At 37.2% G+C, this 20269-nt stretch overlaps 3 protein-coding genes across 3 annotated transcripts; all 3 read right to left on the reverse strand.

Annotated features, from left to right (window-relative positions):
* Positions 1–2827: 2827 nt before the first annotated feature.
* LOC110692439 (replication protein A 70 kDa DNA-binding subunit D-like) lies at positions 2828–4153 on the reverse strand. Its single transcript, XM_021869432.1, has 6 exons — positions 3901–4153; positions 3712–3811; positions 3482–3609; positions 3340–3418; positions 3144–3255; positions 2828–3010 (listed from the first exon to the last, which is right to left on the reverse strand). Exons 1-6 carry the CDS (start codon positions 4151–4153, stop codon positions 2828–2830), a joined length of 855 nt encoding a protein of 284 aa, XP_021725124.1.
* Positions 4154–7762: 3609 nt separating this feature from the next.
* LOC110692440 (caldesmon-like) lies at positions 7763–9353 on the reverse strand. Its single transcript, XM_021869433.1, has 3 exons — positions 9219–9353; positions 8249–8752; positions 7763–8200 (listed from the first exon to the last, which is right to left on the reverse strand). The coding sequence occupies exons 1-3, from the start codon at positions 9351–9353 to the stop codon at positions 7763–7765; spliced, it is 1077 nt and encodes a 358-aa protein (XP_021725125.1).
* Positions 9354–14788: 5435 nt separating this feature from the next.
* Positions 14789–15762, reverse strand: LOC110692441. Its single transcript, XM_021869434.1, has 2 exons — positions 15030–15762; positions 14789–14904 (listed from the first exon to the last, which is right to left on the reverse strand). The coding sequence occupies exons 1-2, from the start codon at positions 15760–15762 to the stop codon at positions 14789–14791; spliced, it is 849 nt and encodes a 282-aa protein (XP_021725126.1).
* Positions 15763–20269: the final 4507 nt, after the last annotated feature.

Genomic DNA, 20269 nt, shown 5'->3' on the forward strand with positions numbered 1-20269 from the left:
AAAATGGAGTGAGAAGTCTTAAAATTCAATTACATAAGTTTTGGTTACACCTAAGCATGATAAAAGCTATATTACTGCAAAAGATTGGTAAGCACCCTAAAAATATCTAGGATCGATTTGTGATGCAAAGCAACAACTGTTATATTTAAGCTAACTTGATCAATGCTACTGAAATAATAAGGTACTTAGTTTTCTTCTGTTGAATGTGGGCAGGCTTCATTTGCAACTGGGTTGCTGCTATATAGAAGCTATTCAAAAGGCCTGGTGATTCCTATGAACTTTGGGGCATTTTACAAAAGCAGCAGCATTAAAAGCGACGGATACTTAAGTCCAGCTGACATCCTTGAGAACCCATGACAGAACTTGTTTCTTTGTTAATATGTATGATGGACCTACTGCAACATAGAAGTCATTTGAGCTGAGGTCTCGAGTAATAGAGCCAAAGTCAAGTGTTCCCTGCAATTGATAATATGCAATGGTAAGTATCTAACTTTGAAAAGTATTCAGACTACATAATTGGTTAGGAATTGCATACTGTATTTGTCTGTTCAAATATTTCTATTATTGGCAGCTTAACTAATTTTTCGCAGTCTTCTGCAAAAGCTGTTAGGCTTAGTTCTCCAGTGTCAGCAACTGCATCAAATTTGAATATAGCCCTGGTGTAGACACCTAAAAATGTCTCCCCAAAACCAAACCTGATGATGAACACCTTTCACCGCCGTTATTGGTGGGTTGGTATTTAATCTTTGGAGCGCTTAAATCCATGTTTCTACCCAATACATTTCATAAACCAATCCATTTCCTAGCTCATTTCCCTAAACCATACCTTACTTTCCACTTTCCATATCCACATTACAAAACCGAGCTGAACTGATTCTATGGCTATATAATTTTGATCAAATTATTATTTGGTTGTATAGGAATTTCAATAAGCTTTCCAACCATATATCATAAGCCCAATTCCGAGCTATAGCGAAAAAGATATGAGCAAAACATTAAACTCGGCCCAAAACCGACACCCTTCTACTAAAACGGCCATATCTTAAAATCTACAAATTATTTTGACCTGATTTTAATTTGGTTGGAAAGTAGACTTGATAAGATTTCCAATGATATATTATATGCCTCATTCCAAGTTACGGATAAAAAGTTATGATGATTTTAAAAACGGGTAAAAACCTGGAATCACCGCGCACAGTGCAATTCCACCGTATTACGGGAAATTGCACCGTCTGACGGTGGGAATCCCCGTGACACGGTGCCCCTGCTGTGACACGGGGCTATTCCATGTCCCTTTTGCTTTCCTCGTACCTAAACTACTCCCGCGTCACGGCATTTTCCACCGTGTCACGGGAATTTGCACCGTCTGACGGTGGGATTCCCCGTGACACGGTGTTGTTTCCATGTAATTTCTGCGTTTCCCATACCGTGACACGGTGTACTGTACCGTGACACGGTGGATACTTCCGTGTCACGGTACCTGTGCCGTGTCACGAAATCTTCTCGTGTCTTTTCCGCGTAAACCCTTCGCGCGTTTTCACTCCCGTAGGTCAAACACTTCCCGCGTCACTCTAATTTTTCCCGCGTCACACCAATTTCCCCCGTGACACGGTAGAATCTGCCGTGTCGCGGTAGCCTTTTTTTAGGGTTTTTATCTTTTTAGGGTTCCGTGTGTTCCCTCTGCTCAATTTCCCTATAAATAAAACCCCCCTTTCTGCAGTTCGAGGCATCAAATCCTTCTCTCTTCCTCTCTTTTGACACCAAAAATCATTCTCTCTTTCTCTCTCTCATATTCTAAGCCTTAAACCTATATTCTTAAACACTATTCTTCCTTTAAGCACTCCAAGGAGTCCATATAATACCCGAGGTTCCGTCCTTAAACCAAGGTGTGAAAGGTAGAATTAACTAAGGGTTTGGACCAAATCAACTCTACTTTTTATTTAATTTAATTTCCATTTGATTTATTTTTTATTGAAGTTACTAACAATTTATTCATGATGTAGCAATTTAAAGGAACGCGCGGAAATGAGTAATTAATTTAATTACTTATATTATTTTATATTGCTAATATCATGATTATTATTATTATTTGATTTGACTAACGCTATTATTGTTAAATTGCTTCCAACATTAATGTTAATTCTATTATTTTTTATTATGATCACCATATTGCATGTTTAAAGGGAATATGTAATTGAAAATCACGACTAATAAGATAATTTGGACAATCGGTTTAGGTTCCTTTAATCTTGTTATTTAATCAAGTGATCACTAATATTTTAGAATTATGTGTTGCATTAATATTAAACCAATTTAGCATAATAATAGTTTGGAGCAAATTGAATATTTGTTTGTATTCCTTTGAGATCGCAGGAACTTTTCATAATAAGAATCGAGTAGAGGCCAATACGGGCGAATGTGACTTCATGACTCACTTCGTACTATCATCCCCGATCCTCCTTTCGTGGTTCCGAACCATATGGAGTTAGTAATCTCATGGATTATGAATGGGGTGCAACCTTCACGGGTCAATCGTTGTTGCCTATCGTTGTCCCTTAATCGTGGTTGCCTTAAATGATCCGTGAACGGTTTACAAATTCCTTAAAAACTTGTTGGCGGCTCCCTACTTTATTTGTCCCTAATCGTTGTCCTTAATCGTAATGTCAATTCCCACTTCCTATGAGTGGCAAGCATATTCACAACATGCTTTTAAGTAGGCGCACTTCGAGCAACGCCTAGACCTGGTAATTAGCTAGCAAACAATTTTGGATTCAGTGTCAGAAAATAAGTCCAACAATTCTTAGTTTACAACATGTTAAAGCATAAGTTACCTAGGAACACTTGTGCAGTCTAGTTTGAAGCACTTTTGGCAAGTCATGGATGAGTTCAGTGGTAGATCAACTCTTTTACCACATTTGTTACAACCCTCATACACAATCAGCCTAGTTTGGTCTGGCTCAGGAATTTTGACTCTAATCCAATGTATCTCTTGCTGAATTGTTTCAGTAGTCTAATAATATACAAGAAGTTAAATAATTATGCATGCATAAATCTTCTGTTCAGTGTTTTAAAATAAAGCATTTAAAGAAAGCAGCTGAAAATTACTAATAACAAAGAGGAAAAAGTAGATCATAAGTTATAACCTTTTTGTTAAGAACTTGTTCGATTGTTAAAATACTCTTCTCTGCAGTTGGATTCTTAGTGTTCAGTAATTGTATCATCTTGCTTTCAAGTTCAGTTTGATTTGCCATCACCCTTGTAAAATTTGTTATGTAGCAGAATATTAGTAGTAGCTATGGTCAATTGAAATAGATAAGTGTATAGGGAACAATAGTTTACCAATCCTGAAAAGCTATGAATTCTTCTCCAGTAGGGTTGGTATCAATGCTTGTGGAGAGGCTACTTGAGAGAGTGAATCCTGCATGATTTTAAAGTTATATTGGAGTTCAATGTAACTGGATAATAGAATAATTAGGTATACCTCTATTTGTTGCCACTCTTAATCCTAAGAATCCAGCTATAACTGGTTTAGTCTTCCATGAAAGCAGCTTAGAATCTTTAATCTTTGTGATATCATCCCATATAGAGACAGTCATTGGCACTGTGGTGCTGCAAAATTAAATATTTTGGCTCTGTTAGATGGAAATTTTGTGTTAAAAATTGAGTTAACATTATATATCGAAATATTATTGTTTCAAGATTTGTATTTACCTGTGGTCTATCACACTGAGGTCTCGAACTGGATGTTCAATGCCATGTTCACTTGTTATTGTTCTTATGTCACTGATAAATAGCACCAGACCTAGGATATCTGTTTTATCATGCGTAATATCTTAGTTATTTAAAAAAAATTCTGCACTTCTTATAAAAAAATTTAAGATTAAATAATGTATAGAATACCATAACGATCATCTGGATCACTCTCGTATGATACTTCAGCAAGAGGCACGTAGTGTACTTTGTTTGGGACTATTTCGGTGGTAACAGGTTGCACTATTGTCCGTCCACCAAATCTAATCGAGCACTCACCATCCCGATCTTTATATTTTGGGTTAACTGGTTCTAACGGTGCATTAGAAATCTGATAAGCATTATCTTTTTTGAATATGTCTCCATATTCTTTGATTTGATTCTCAAACAGAGTTCCTTTCATTTTGGTACCCTAGCAAAGACAATATCAAACAATATGTTACCTATTTTGTGAGAATTATGTGCTGTATCATTATTGTCTTTTCTAACATCTATTATATACTTTTTAAATATAAGATTAGGGAATACCTCATCATCTTTGAATGTGACCACCATAAATTTGGTTTTTTTTCTGTGGAGAAATAAGAACCCGAGATTTTTCAACGTTTTGGACTTTAACTTTGTAGTTCTTTGAATTAGGCTTTAGATCTTTTAAGAAAGCCTGATTAGATGATGTACCTTATTCTGGCTTCATAGTGATTTTCTAGAACATGTAAGGATGAATAAGGTTAGTGCTAAATGTAATTGATCAATATTAGATTCAGGATAATTAAGTATCATCTAACTGAACAGGATAAATGAGTACTATGTAAGTAATTCAAGATTTAAAACTCTTGACCATGTCATTTTTTGTATAACATAAAATCTATTCCTACATTGTGAAGGCTACTTAGGTTCATAATCGTAGGTTTGAAATTGGAGAGGTAAATTTATCAACAACTAATTATAACATACTCCAAACATATAATTTTCTTTTGAGGAATATACTGTACTATTTAATGCAGGTGTATATTATTTTTATGATGCATGGTTAAAGTTTCATAGAATCTTCTTTTCGTTAATGGCAGATGCCAAAAGAGTAGGTGTAATTCTGGCAACTAACAGAACAAGTTTACATTGAATGCAATTAGTTCTTGTTGGAGAATGTTCTCTATTCCTTTTAGGTGGGAATAATTAGTTTGCTATTAATGATAACTATAATGAATGCAAGACAAGAATAATATATTTTGAGCAAGTAACCTTAAATTCTTTTGCAGGAAAGAATGTACCGTATCAGCAGCAGTAGCAGTCAGATGGCACTCTCTGTAACACTGACTTTTTTTAGAGGAGTGTTTAATGCTAGTGTTAAAGAATGGAGTTCATCATGAGGAGGCTATTTATAAGGTGAAGCAAAGTGGCTAATTATATATTTTTTTTTGTTGAAAGCGTAAATTGTATTTATTTAATTGACATTGTATAAGCAATAGCTGTGTACATGTATTTAGTAGTTGGTCAAATATTAGCAATGCTAGAGAAGCTAAGTTTTTGGATTTTGGTAGAAGCTACAGTGTAAACATTTAATGCAAACCCAAAAAGTAGATGTGTATTCTCAAGCTTCTCCACATTATAAGGAAGATTGTATTTTATAGTTTTAAATTGCTGACTAAAAGTAAGTATGTAGATATGTAATAAGATATGATATAAATAATATTCCTTTTTAGTATTTTGATCATCATGAGAATTAGAGATATCCATTACGTTATGAAATAAATTTTGATCATCATGATATCTCTAATCCCTTTTAGCAAATTAGCTAAAAGGAATACTTACGTAAAAAGATATGCATTATCTCTAATTTTGATCATCATGATATGTCTAATTCCTTTTTAGTCATTTGTTTATTTATTAAATATTTCTAATAAAATAAATAAGATATGAGATTGTATTTTATACTATGCATAGATATGATACAATCATCCAATATCTATTTTAAATCCACATGAATTGATGATAAATTCTAAATACTGTGTTTTATTTATTTTATTTTTTTCGAAACGATATAGACTAATATAATCTAATTGAATTAATATATATGTTAAGTACTGTATTTATTAAGGGTGTCACGTCACTTATGAGGGCATGATTTAAGGAGCGTACTTCACATATTCTTTAAGAAGCATAAATCAAATCTTTTGTTCTCAAAATTTAAAAAGATATGATAGTACAAGCATTTAATGCAAAGATAGACATCCTATTCTAATTGTACAATATACTTTTTAAAAATTTCATAAATTTCATTTTAACACATGTTTTATATGTTAAATAAAGGTCACTTTTTTTATTTATGATGTAAAACTGAATAATATATTTTCATTTTAACAATCTATAATGGAAACAATTGCATAGAATTAGGGCCTGTTCTCTTACGTTGAAATTCAGTTCAGTTCAGTTCAGCTCAGCTCAGTTCAGTTCAGTTCAGCTGAGTTCAGTTCAGTTCTCCTCAATTCAGTTCAGTTCAGTTCAGTTCAGCTCCTAATTTCCTTCTCTCATAAGATATTCATTTCAGTTCAGTTCAGTTCAGTTCAGCAGAGTTCAGTTCAGTTTAGTTCAGTTCAGTTCAGTTCAGTTCAGCCAATGTGAACAGGCCCTTAATGTTAGATATTTTGAATATGATAATAATCACAATAGAAAAGGTACAAAATTTTTAAAATATAGCAATAATTTGAAATTGGTATACAACTTTTTTGGAATATAATAAAAGTAATCCTTTTTTTTAAAAAATATTTAAAATAATCTAGTACAAGCATTTAATGCAAAGTGAGCACATAGCTATTATCATTTCACACTTTATGATATCATTTAAGCATAGTCTATAGTTTGACAATGTGATTATATACTTATAATTATAAATATGATAAATTATCAATAAGTATATTGACTATTATATAGTTTATAGTTTTATGTCTTGTTCAAATTATTAGCATTGAAATTAAAGTTTATAGCCAATATATGTTTTATAATTTAAATAATTTAGTAAATATACAATTTGATATAATTTAGTTTTAAATTTTGCATGGGGTACATTAGGCTATTCCTTATGTAACTTACATTAGGCTATCACTGCAATGCTGATGTACTTAAGAAATATCATGTGTAAACCCTTCGGGGCAGAACAATCTCTGTAAGTACATTTTGAGTTATTAATGAAAGGCATCAGAGCCACCATTTCTATAAATATTTGCAATTTTTTATTCTTTCAATTTTTCTTTAATCTATCTACTCTTTAAGGGTTTTTATTAATCCTCGTCTGAAACCTTTGCCTTCAGGGCATTGGGTTTCAGATTGCTGACAAAATCGTCTTTCAGCTGAAGTAAAAACTTCAGCAAGACTTGTTCTCCAAGACAATGAGTCCATGGACAAATCTATGATATTGCCTTAGCTGAGCCTTATATCCCAGAGGGTCATTATCTGAAACATTGCCTTCAGTTGCCCTTGTGTTTCAAATATCCATTCTTTCAGATAGACAGAAAACCAAGAATAAATAGCAAAACTGTTAGAAATTTTTACTTAGCTTCGTCCGAAAGCAAAAGAAAACAAAAACCAACTTAGAAATCCAAACACCAAGTGCTCAGATTTCTAGGGGGGCAAGAGGCACTACAAGTGCAGACTACCTTCATTTAATTCTTCAAGCCGAAAGCTTTGTACTTCGCAAAATTTTGCGAAAATTTCAAAACTCAGAAAAACAAACAAGCAATGCAAGGCAAAGCAATTGAAGAAGAAGCATTAGATAGATGTGAATAATGCTCGGAAAACGAGCTACAAGTTCAAATGTTTCAAAATATAAAATGAACCATCGGCAGCCGCCCACAAGCGGAAAATTAAAGCTGCCGAAGTACGTACAAAGACAAGAAGTAAAGTTTGTACATCAAGGCAAGCTGAAGCAAAAAACAAGGCAAAAATGATTCAGAAAGTGGCAAGTCTAAAGTTAAGCAGACAATGAACCGCAAGATTCTGAAGACGACTGCCCGAGTTCCTATGCTTCAGCCAGAGAATCAAGCTGATCAGCAGCGCTGGGTCCCTCAGTAGTTTCAGCCCCGACAGCAAAGGAGGCAGGTTTGGCACTTAGCTGAGCCTCTTTTTCCCTCTGCTCAGCCTCTATCTCTCTCCTCTCGGATTCTTCTTCGGCTTCTTCAGCCTCTAGAATTTTGGCCTCGACGGGAGTTGGATACTTCATGTGGGGGTCTTCGGGATCCTGGACCCAGGCAGCGCACTTGGACCAGTCCAAGTTAGGCTCGGCGTGAAGGCAGACTCTTCGGCATACTCTAAACCCATTCTTATAACCCAACTCATATTCTTCTTGGGTGTAGATACGGACCTTGAGTAGGGCCTCAACATCAGCCAGCTTCTTCTGGGACTCCTCCAAGCCTTTCTTGGATTTCTTCAGCTCGTCAGTGAGCTTGGAGGAGGAGTCCTTTTGCTCGTTCAGCTCTTGCTGAACCTTTTAAGCTTTAGCCTGTACCTTGGACAGATCGTCCTCCTTTGCCTTCAGCTGATTCTCAAGCTCTTGAAGCTTAAGGTTCTGAGCCTCGGCAGCAGCAATTACCTCGGAGAGGTGAGCATCTCTGGCCCTGAGCGCTTCTTCAGCAGCCATAATGTTAGCTTCCAAAGCCTCTAGTCTTTGCTGCACTTCTTCAATGCGCTCAGCAGCTCCATCCCTAATTCGGCGCTCGATGGCAGCCTTAAAGTTGGGGATGTCTACGACCCCATGCTCTCGGAGAAATATTTCCCCTTCTAACAGTGGGGGAAAAATTTCCTTCTCCATAGCTTGACAGAAGGTCTGAATGGCCTCAGCAGCCTTCTTTTCATACTTTTCAGCGTTCTGCTGATTCTCCTCAGCTGCTAGCTGCCTCAGCCTAGCTAGCTTCGCCTCTTCTTCAGCGATCTTCTTGTCTTCCTCAGCTGCCTCCAACTTGTCTTGGAGGGAATTAATCAGCTCTAAAGTAAGAGCCTGATTGTGCACAAACTGGTAATAGAGGCACAAGTTAGTAAAAAAAAAACCAAAGAGTTGAACTGAAAAGGAAATAAAGGTAAGATAGAAAATTTATTTGCATCATCAGCAGCTGATTGGATTTGGCTGGGTTAGGGACCCTTCTGCTGGATTCGCCCATTCCAGCAGTGGCCTTCAGCGACCACGCTTTTTCCCTATGTACTTCGGACATCCCAGCAAAATTGCCGAAGTAGGCTGCAACTCCTTCTCGGTTCTGGCCCCAAATGATGTCCCAGATGTGATCTGGAATTGGATTACGGGGGGCCGAGAAGCCCATATATCTATATTGCAGCGTCTGGAATGAAGGAAAGGAGGACTAGGGAACTTCCTGAACCTTAGATGGTTCAACATCTTTCTTCTCTTCGGTGGAATCCAGCTGATCTCCACCTTAGTCGATTTCCACGACCTCCTCTTTTTCGGGGTTGAGGATTAGCATCTCAACCTCCCTTGCAATATCAGCTAAGAAACCCTCAGCAGCAGGTTTCTCAGAAGCTTCAGCAGAGTGCTTCACAGCACTCTCTTGGACCTCCTCTTGAACCCCTTCCTTCGGATCAGTAGTTCTTTGGTCCACCTCCATCTCGGGAGGTGGTGAAGGGGTTCGAGGAGGAGGCTACACTGGTGGTGGGGGAGCCCTCGGTGATCCACCACCTTCCTCAAGCTCTGTGATACTGATCCCAGTAGGCCTCGGCCTAGCCTGAAAGGCGTGGGGACCCAGTATGACCATCCCCGTTCTCCCCGTTCTCCTCCTCTTGATTAGAGGTTGTTCGTCCATATCAGATTCTTTGGATTCCTCGGGGAGCTGATCTTCAGGACGAATGGGAGCCTTGCCTTCTCGTTATTTTTTGCTCTCTTCAGACTGCAGAAAACAGGGGGGCAGTAAAAGTGAGTAAAAAAAACACAAAAAAAAGAAGAAAAAAGAAGCTGAAAAGTTAAGTTTGAAAAACTCACCGAAGTCTTCAGCAAAGCCTCGTCTTCTTCTGCTGCTTTAGCTGCTGCCTCGTCTTCAGCAGCCTTGGAGGTTCCTTCTTCTTCACAAGCTTCGATAGCCCGTGCAACCTCTTTGGCTGTATGAGCAGCTTCCTCCTCTTCGGGAAGTAGGCGATACCAAGGATCGCGCTTCTTCCACCAAGGGTTTTGCCTCTGATAGAGGGCAGCTGCCTCAATCTGAAGATGAGTGAGATGCAGATGCGCCTCTCTGTCTTTCGGATCAGTGATTGGAGGAGCCGGATTTATAATGGTCCTCTCAACGTTGACTCCGAGGAGCTCATAGTCAATGCCAACAGTGGCTTCGTTCCGCTCTGAACACAAAAAATGAGCAGAGGTTAGTTCAGCAAAATTAAAAACGATGGATAATTTATAGAAAAAATGCAAAGCGAAAACAGAAAGAAAAAGAAAAAGTAAAGGCCTCGGCCCCAGCCGAAGGAGCTTACCATCTCTTAACTTTCGGCTGAGGCCGACAGCAGCGAGCATGTTCTCTTGGAAGACATTATGGTTGTCCGGGAGCCAAGTCTCCGGGACAAACTTCATTCAGACGATCCCTCCAGGGTTTTCTCTCTTGCCGAAGATGTTGACCTGATTGAGATGGAAATCTGGGCCATCGTTTTCTAAGGGGGCCCAGACTCCTCATGTCTGGGTCAGGCTCGGAGAGATACCAAGGAGCGCTGAAGACGAAGGGATGGTCTGGATCTGTGGGTGCCCTAACCCAGATCCATTTCCCTCTCTAATCCTTATCTGAAGAGTCATTCGGTCACATTGTTAGGTACTGGGAGTGGGTCTCAATCCGATACCACCCAGCACCATGCTTGCCGTACCTGCTTTGAGCATTCGGCACCAGCCGATGGATCTTTTTGAAGTAGTGCAGGTTCGGCGTGTATCTAAAGAATTTGCAGACCCTCAAGTACGTCATCACCCTTCGGATGCTGACGGGGGTCAATTGGCACAGAGAAATCCTGTAGTGAATAAGGAGATCTCTGATGAACTCGTCCAATGGGAAGCGCATCCCAAATTGAAGCTGCCTCGTGTACACCCCCACATACCCAGGGGGTGGACGATGAATCCTGTCTGATGCCGTAGGCATTCGGCACCAGAACCCATCAGCTTCCATTATGCCGTAGTGCAGCTCAATTTGCTCGGCGAATCGATACACTTCAGCGTTCCTTACCCACCAAGAGTAAGGCATGTTCTTCATCATAGCTGAGATGGTCTCGGGATTGTCCCACTCTTCAAATCCAGGGAGAACATCCCAAAGAACAGCAAGGACCTCCTCGTCCTGCCCAGAAGTGCTCAGCCCCTCCGTTCCTTGAGGAGGCTCCGAAGATATTGGGGTTGCCCTAAGCCCTTCAGCAGGGTCAGGTCCTACCCTTACCCCATTCCTTGTTCCAGTCCTGTCCCGAGGATCTGGAATTTGTCTTGCTCGTCGTGGTGCGCGTGCTCTACCTCTCACACCTCTCACCATTGTTGTGTTTTTGAAGAGAAAAATCAAGAAAAAGGGGAGTGCGTTCAAATTCGAAGAAAATCAAACAAAAATCAAGGAAAATTACCTTAATCTGAAGCGGAATTTGCCGATCTACAAGTTCGGAGTGACGAATTTCAGTTTCTAAGCTTAATTCTTGGGGATTCAATGAAGTTTTAATGCGGATTCGAGGGTTTTTCGTGAGTGCAAATTTGTGTTTGTGAAGAAATGGGGAGAGATAGTGCGCTCCTTTTGCTTTTATTTCCAGAAATGGGAATTGTGGGAGTCCGTGCTTTAATTTTCTCTTAAATTCCTCATTAAGTAACCGTTTAACACGTTCCCTCCTAATTAACTACCCATTATCCGTCCAACTTCCTCAATTATCCATTCAACTGCAGTTATTTCATTAATTGCGGTTTAAATTCAAATTGTTTGGATTAATTAAATCATTTACTTCCCTCCTTTTTTTGGTTAATTAAACCCGACCTGTCATTCTTCCAAATCGGGTCTGAGGGGCAAGTTGTTTGGGTCCAATTTAGTCCAATTGGGCCCAGTCCATAAATGATCCAATTAAAAGCCCAAGGTCAAGGTTCAACTCTCCATTTGTGCTAAAGTCAAGGTCAGTCAAACATGGCAAGTTAATTGGGCTTAGGCCCACTTCTCCAATTTGTGCATAGGTATAAAAGCCATCAATTCCACCATTTTACATTCATTCACAAAAAAAGCCTCAAGCAATTAATTCTCTTGCATAGCTTTCCCTCTCTACACATTGTACTGACTCTAGCATCAGAGGGGTCTTCCTTGGCAACACCTCCAAGGCTAGTTTACGTGTGTTTGCTGTGCAGGACATCCTCGGCCCAACATCAGTTGGTCTAAGCCCAGTTTTCACCATTTCTCAGGACCTTCGGCAAGGTCCCATTGTTTTGACCCGAAATAATTTTGTCTTGAAGGCAATTTCAATGATTAGCTTATATTGAAAGTGATAAGAAAATTGAGTAATTAGTGTGATGAGAAAATCAAGTAGTAATCTTAGATGGTTATAATTTAAAATTATATGTAATAATGTAGTAAGTAATAAATAGTAGTCTTAGATAGAAGTAGTAGTCTTAAAGATCTCAAGTTGTAGTGTTAGATCTCAAGTAGTAGTCTTAACATTCTTGGTACATATAATGCTACTATTTATTATGGGAATGTGTAAGAGTACAAAAATAGGGTAAGATAGTGTAGTACAAGCATTTAATGCAAAGTAAGTGGATTACTTGTACAGTGCTAGAATTGTCTTACTTTGAGGATATTTGTTTCTCTATATTATGTATGCATGACTATTATAATAGATCTGTATTTATATTATTCTATATGACTAAATTGTTGAAGATTAATTGAATTATTTTAATCATTTTAATCTTCCAATAATTAAATATTTATAGATGAATGATTGAAAGTTAATCGTAATTACCTTAATCATTGTAATGCACCAATAATAAAATATTTTTAGATATCTAATATTTTAAATGTAGGCGGATATAGTTGTGTTAGGATAAGAGTTCTAATCAATATGTGTAGCATGTAACTATTAGAAATTTAACGGAAATCCAAATAATTCGATATTTTAAATTTGTATACTTGTACAATTTTGAATAAGCAAAGAGAAAAATGACTAATTAGTATGAAAAAATTATTAATTAGTCGTTTCAAAAAGTAGTTAAGCATTAAAAAAATCATTACATGTAATATTTCTATATTTTATTTTTAATTCTTAAATGTGCATGCAGTTCACATAGCCACCATGTAATTGTTCTGTCTTGCTACAGTAATTGTAGGATACGAAGAGTTGTCTTCCAATTTTGTTTCTAATTTCTAGAAAGCCTTTCCTCTGCAACTATTTATATTCTCCATGCTCTTTCACCATTAGCTACAAAACCTAGGTTTAACAGTTGAAATTTCCATCTTTTGTTCTCCTAATTTCTAAACACAGATCAATGGCAAATGCTTCATCAAGTAGGGTGCAAGTATACTGCGTAGATAGGCGTAGGCTAAAAGCGCTTGTGCATTTCCGCTCCCATTTAATCAAAATAGTTAAATGCTGGCTTGAATCAGAAGAGGGGTATAAAGAAATGGTACAGTGTTGCAATGACATCAGGAAGAGAATGCGACAAGTCAAGGATGATGGGGAAGGGAAGAAGAAATTATTGGTAGACTGTGAATGGTATGTGTTGTATCTAGAGCAATTGCGGTATGAGATGCAGGGAATGGTGAATGAGCTTCTGTTTGAGAAGGATAAGCTTGATGAAATATTGAGAGAAGAAGAGATGAAAGAGGAGATGGCAAGAAGGGTAAAACAAAGGGAAGAAGAGGAAAAAAAAGGAAGCAAAGGGAAGAGGAAAAGGCATTGTTGGAGAAGAAGAGAGCAAAGGCTAGGAAAATCAATCAGTGGTATGAACCTGACTCTCCAATTCGATTCTCTGAAGAATCAGACTATGATTCTAACAATGATAAGCACTCTATTGATCATTTAGACAGGATTTATGATGCTAATATATAGGTCTATTTATGTATTAACTTAGTTCTGTGTATGATGGATATCTTCTTTTGAATATGTATGCATTTTGCCTATATTTAGAACATATAATAGGTTCTCCTTTATCTGGAATACATCTTATGTAATATGTATAGTACATGTATTCCATACAGTGTGTAAACAATGCACCTTTGGTACAGTTTAAGGCTTCTATGTATGCTCATTTTGAAATGAAATGAATTTTTAATGAAATTCTAATGAAATTCAAATTCTATGTATAGTTACATATTGCTTTTAATAGTTGTGCTATACTCTGCCTGGTAAGTAGAACAATTTTAAATAGAGTGCGAAACAATTGGTTATAGGAAGTTACTATTAAACTCTTTTTAGATACTTGTCTTAAACACAGGAAGGATATCTTACAACGTAATATTGTTGAACTTGTTACAAATATCAAGGTTATATTTGTAAGGCAAAGCAAAAATCGTAAGCTTAAAGCAAATTTCATGAGCACTATTGAAATAGGCAGTGCTCTCTATACTGTATCATGATTCTTGTTTAAATTGCATTAGCTTTTGTTCCAAAACATGATTGCTATAAATATAGCAACTATATCTATGAGGATATATCATAGTACAAATAGGCCATTCCATAACAAGGAATATGAAATGACTATGATTTTTAAGCAGTAGTGATCTTCTCATATTAAGTATCTTGGTATTTTGCATGGAATTCAAATGCCCTCTTGTGCCATTTGTTCATATAATTTCCTGGATAATGATGCATTGGTATTTAGCAGCTTTCTTCACACCTACATGTAACCAGAGCCGCACTCTTAAGATAGGATGAATGTAATATTCCTTGACTCAGGCAGGCATTGTGCTGTGCTTTCTTACTTATATTAATATACGTGGCACACATTGAAAGATATACATGTAAAGGTGTAGATTATTTGCAAAAAGTATAGTGTACCACGTATACTAATATAAGTAAGCAAATATCATGATTTAGGCTAATAGTAGTAGTATCCATAAATATATGCTTACCAAGATGGAGAAGATATGTCTAGTAAAGAATTTTCCATTTGTGTCAATAATGAAAAGTTTTCCAAAATAGCAAAACTATGTGATACTTTGCTGTTCACACAGATTTCTGAACCTGCAAACAAAATGTGCATAGCTATTTAGCTTCAAAATTTAAATTCTAACCAATATGGCAAAGAAGGTGTCAAAGAGGAAATGGATGTAAAATATGCCTGTGTGGAGGTTATCCTTAAATAATGCCTGCCTTTTCGAGAATGCTGAATGCTACGACATTTCTCACTGTTGTTGCTGAAACCTGTTCTGTTGTTGGTTTAGATAAAACTTTAATTTGAGCTGATGGTTGAGCCCTAGATAAACCAATATAAAGTTGCCCATGTGAGAAACAAGGGCTGTTTAGATAGAGTCCAACTTGTGATAAAGTCTGTCCTTGAGCCTTGTTGATCGTCATAGCGAAGCTAAGTTTAATAGGGAGCTGCTTCCTTTGAAACTTGAATGGATAATTAAGCGCTTTAGATGGTCGTAGATTTATTCGTGGAATGAAAACATGCTCTCCTGCATGATGGCCAGTAATTATGGCACACTCAATTATATTAGGATAGAAATGCTTACATAGCATACGAGTACCATTGTAGAGACCCGATGCAGGAGCAAGGTTTCTAAGCAAAATAACAGGACAATTTTCCTTTAGCACTAATTCATGTGGACTCATACCACCAGGAGAAAGGGTATTTAAGAACTCAGTTGGAAAAATACTTCCTGTATCATCGAGCAATAAATCATATCTCTTATAACAAACTGATTCTCCAGGGAATTGATCAATTAGGCTACAATTTATGCTATCTACAGCAGTATTGAGAGGAGTCAAGATTGCTCTGTCAACAAACATTATTTCCTCGCAGCTTTTCATTTTTATTTCTGGGAAAACAAAGTCAATAAGACTATCAACAACATCTTCAGATTCATGAAAGGGCATCATCACATGTTGTCGTAACTGAATCTATGCAATTTCTGCATCTTGCATTTGACCGTTCCCCATGGCAAGTAAAAAATCAGCAAACTGGCTATCTGTCTTTGCTCTCATATTGTCAGTAAGTGTAAATCTGTGAAACTGGTTCCAAAGATTTGAAGACACTAAACTTGCTTCGACAACTTCATTCAGTGACTTCCTAGGTACAACAGGAAGGGCTTGCCTAAAATCTCCTCCCAAAACAACAACTTTTCCACCAAAAGGAATAGATGGAGAACACAGATCTCGCAGAAGGACATCGACAACTTCAATATTCTCTTTCTTTGCCATTGAAGCTTTATCCCAAATTATTAAAGAAGTTTCTTTTAGCAAAGCAGCTAAGCTACTCTGCTTGGGAACAGTACAAGAGGCTTAAACTGTAAGATCAATTGGAATCTTAAACCGTGAATGTGCTGTTCTGCCAGTAACTATATTAGATGCTGCTATGCCTGATGTAGCAGTCGGTAGAACAATCTTACCCATTTCCCTGGTAGCTGCATATAGTGCACAATACAGGTAAGTTCAACCTGTCCCACCAGGTCCGTCAACAAAAAAAGCACCTGGTTGTCCTGTTGTAATATGCTCCATAATAGAATCAAAAGCAATTTGCTGTTTAGAATTGAGCTTTAAGCACGCTTCTTTATATATATCAGGTATAGGTGCATCTAGGGCATCAACAATATCCCGAGTCCTTCTGATTGCATCTTCCGTCTCACACATTAGACCATCAAGCCCAAATTCAAGCAAACTCTTTCCCATTTCTTCTAAATACCTTTCAACAGAACGAACTGTTAAGTACTGAACTTGACCAGCCTGTTTCGAAGGATTGCTTGCGAAATCTTCAGATAGACTAGAATAAAATCTATTCCACAGGGAAAGTGGATTGCAAGGATTGCAAAAAATGAGAACAGTAGCAAATAGACGTCTTAAAGCCTTAGGCATGTGAGTTTCCGAAGCCTCTAACATACACTTCTCCACAGCATCATCTTCAGCTATATATGAGGACAAGCTTAATAGCAGGTTCATGAAAAGTTGCATAAATGTAACCATCAACAGTCCTAAGATCTTCAAATGACTTAGGCCCCCGAACATTTGCTAGCAAAAGGCGCAGGTAATAGCGTTCGCCTTCAGATGGTGCTACAAATGCCATCCTACTAATGTCTATTTTTCTATTCCCACGCCTAGTCCATGCCTTTGTAGTTGCTGTCCAAACAAAATGCTCTGAAAATTCTGAATACAAATACTGTGGTCCATCTGGATTTGCAGCGTTCATTGCAAAAAATTCTGTCAAAGCAGTTTTATGCCTCTTGATATCATTTACAACAGAATCTAAAATTTCATCTGTCCTGAACTGGACAGTTTGCAGATTAGGAAGATGGATTTGGAGAGGCAACACTGGCGGGTGCATTTAAAATAGGCCAAAACTGAATAAATGCCAAGCTGCTTCACATGAAGAGACCCACCGACCACATTGGAATTGCTCAATTTCATCTCTGGGTTTTGGATTTTCAGTAGAAGAAACATTGAAAGAAATCCGATCATGCCCCTTGTAGACATATTTGTAGAGATATTTTACAGCGCGAATTGTAGAGCACACTTCAACGTTCACGTGGCAATCAAAGAGGGCTAACAAATATGGGTTATATGGAATAACCTATTTGTTATCCATAGGTTTCTTACGAATCATTAATGTTTCTCCAGTATCACACCTTCTATACATAGGATACCCATCCTCATGGCTAGTAGTGTCAGTCACATATGGCTTTGGATATCCATACTTACACACACCGAGTCGGCCCCTATGTTTCATACAAGAGCACTTAGGATTTGCCTTCCCACATGGACCATGCATCATGTGAGATGAAACGACCTCTCTTAGATGAGGATTCTTTGTTGAGGGTATCTTTGCAGTTACGAATTTATCAAAAGCAGCAGGATCTTTAATCTTATAACCATCAGCCAAAATTAATAAAATATGAGCATGGGGAAGCCCTCGCTTTTGGAACTCAACTACATATATTAGTGCAGAAAATTCTCCAAAAATATTCTCCTCCATGATTTTCTTCTTAGGTGCAATTAGCTTAGCATGGAAAATCCTTGCAATTAAATCAGGCCTATTCTAAGCAAGTTCTCCAGGAGCTAATTCTTGTTTGATTTTTGGCCAATTTGGATTAAACGTAATAGTTATGAACAGATCAGGTTTTCCAAATTGTTGGACCAAGGTTATCGCATTCAAGTACCTGCTTCAAAGATCTCTAGGACCACCCAGAAAAGAAGGAGGCAATATGACATAATGACCGACATTTGCAGAGTTATTTTCTCCACCCTCAAAACAATAAATAAGTCCCTGATAAATATCAGCACGAATGGCAGCCTGATTTCTACGGAAAAATCCAGTCTTGTGTTTTCTAGCTTAACATACATATCAACTATATATTGTTGCAACAATCGTGAAGCTCGTAGCAAATAGTTCCCTAGCCTTATTTGGAGCTTAAATGCATAACATTCTCTACAAGAAATCTTCTTGAACCTTCTCCGTTTGCCATTAGATGCATCTGCATTGTATATAGAAAGCAGATAGCTTAATAATCACAGCAGAATAAGTTTTATGGATAATAATCACATGTACAATATTCCACGGATTAGTGAAGTGAAAAGGCTAAATATGAAACATTAAGAGCTAATCTATTTCACTAAATAAGCTACATAATAGCTGCAAGTTTAAGTTTTCCAATCACGATTCTATTCATGTAGCTAATATATTATAAGCAAAGTTTCGAGACATTCATTCATCAAACACCAAAATCTCTAACACAATATTATTCTTAACTGAATACTTATTGCATCATTGTAAATAATATCTGTACTCTATATAGCAACAAGAATAGTAAAGCATTCATTAGGTAAAATCAAACCATAAAAGAAAAACTCAGGACTCACTTGCTTCCTCTTAGACCAATAAATCCTCCACACTCTCAATTGACTCTAGTGGGCAAACTTCTTGTTGCAGCTGAACATTGCTATCAACTGTATCTATTTTCTCTAGACCCTCATGCCATCCACAATATCCATGTGGATATAAAAGAGGATATTGAAGTGGATCATAGCATCCATAGTAATGCATAATTCTATGAGGCTTAGTTGTGTTTCTTTTACCATAAGCAATAATATGAGGACTACTATATTCGCTGGATGAGGTTTCTTCTGACCATATAACAACCACCTCATTTGCAGTTGGTGAATTATAAACTCTCTGGTCAAGAACTGGATTTCGGTTCAAATGACTTTCAGTACTTTCCACAACCGGAATTTCTCTTAATGAACGGAAAAACAGAGCATATGGATTGCGATCCATTATTTGCATAAGAAGCTGAACCATTTCTTGTTCCACCTCTGGAAAAGTAGATGTAATATTCTTCACTTCATGCTCTGCATCATAAAAATACATCTGTAAATACCTTGGGTGTGTATCATCAGGCAATAAGTCAGGAAGATTATGATATATCTGTCCATGCAGCTTGAATATATATATATATATTCCCTTTTCAGTATCAGCCTGTACCTTTCCTCCCAATGAAGTGAATGCAAAAAGATTGTTATACATACGAGAGTATTTTCTAAATTGAATACATGCTTCATCCCGAGAAGTAAAAAGCCCTCTGGTGGCCATGGATTTTCAGCCAGTTGTACACCACCATTTCGACAACAAAAGAACAGTGGCTCATAGGCAAATTTTTTGGCATAGCACTTGGAACAGAATATAGGAACAGGCAACTGAAGAGGCTCAGCAGGCACTTCTTTATCACATATTAAAGCAGCACCTTCAACTGATAGATAATTAACATAGATTAACAACAAAATTTCTAATAGATAAACCTAACCATGGTTATCTTAAAAGGGTCAACTATATGTTAATACCTTCATTTTTTTTCTTTGTTCCTCTACTCTTTGTTTTAGAATGTTTTCCAACTCTTGCAATGTCAGCAATATCATGATTAAGCTGTGTCAAGCTAATCCCAGCCTTTAAAGCTTTTAAACGCTTGGTACTATACACTGTAGAAGTTGATTCTAGAGAGGTAATATCAGCATTAATAAAGGCCTGATTACGCTTTGATACACGTGTTGCTGCTAGTCTTTGTTTCTTATTTATTGGTAACAAACTTGGAAGGAATTGGACTATAGTAACAAGAAACCTTACAGTAGAAGGTTGAGTGTCTATGCATTTACGCTTCACTAATTTCTTTGGCCTAGTGAATGATTCTGCATAAAGCGATTTTTGGGAAACAATTAAAACTATAAAGAATTATCTTCCCATCTATGGAATACGAAGTGCAATTGCTTCTAAGATATAACATATAAATCTGTCTTACAATATGGTAACACAATACAAGTAATAAGATAACAACTTTTTTTCTTTCATCAAATACCTGATATATGCAAATGTATTCTTTTTTATACATGTGCAGATTGGCTT

Source organism: Chenopodium quinoa, unplaced genomic scaffold (genome assembly GCF_001683475.1).
Source record: "Chenopodium quinoa cultivar QQ74 unplaced genomic scaffold, ASM168347v1, whole genome shotgun sequence".
Taxonomy (NCBI): Eukaryota; Viridiplantae; Streptophyta; class Magnoliopsida; order Caryophyllales; family Amaranthaceae; genus Chenopodium; species Chenopodium quinoa.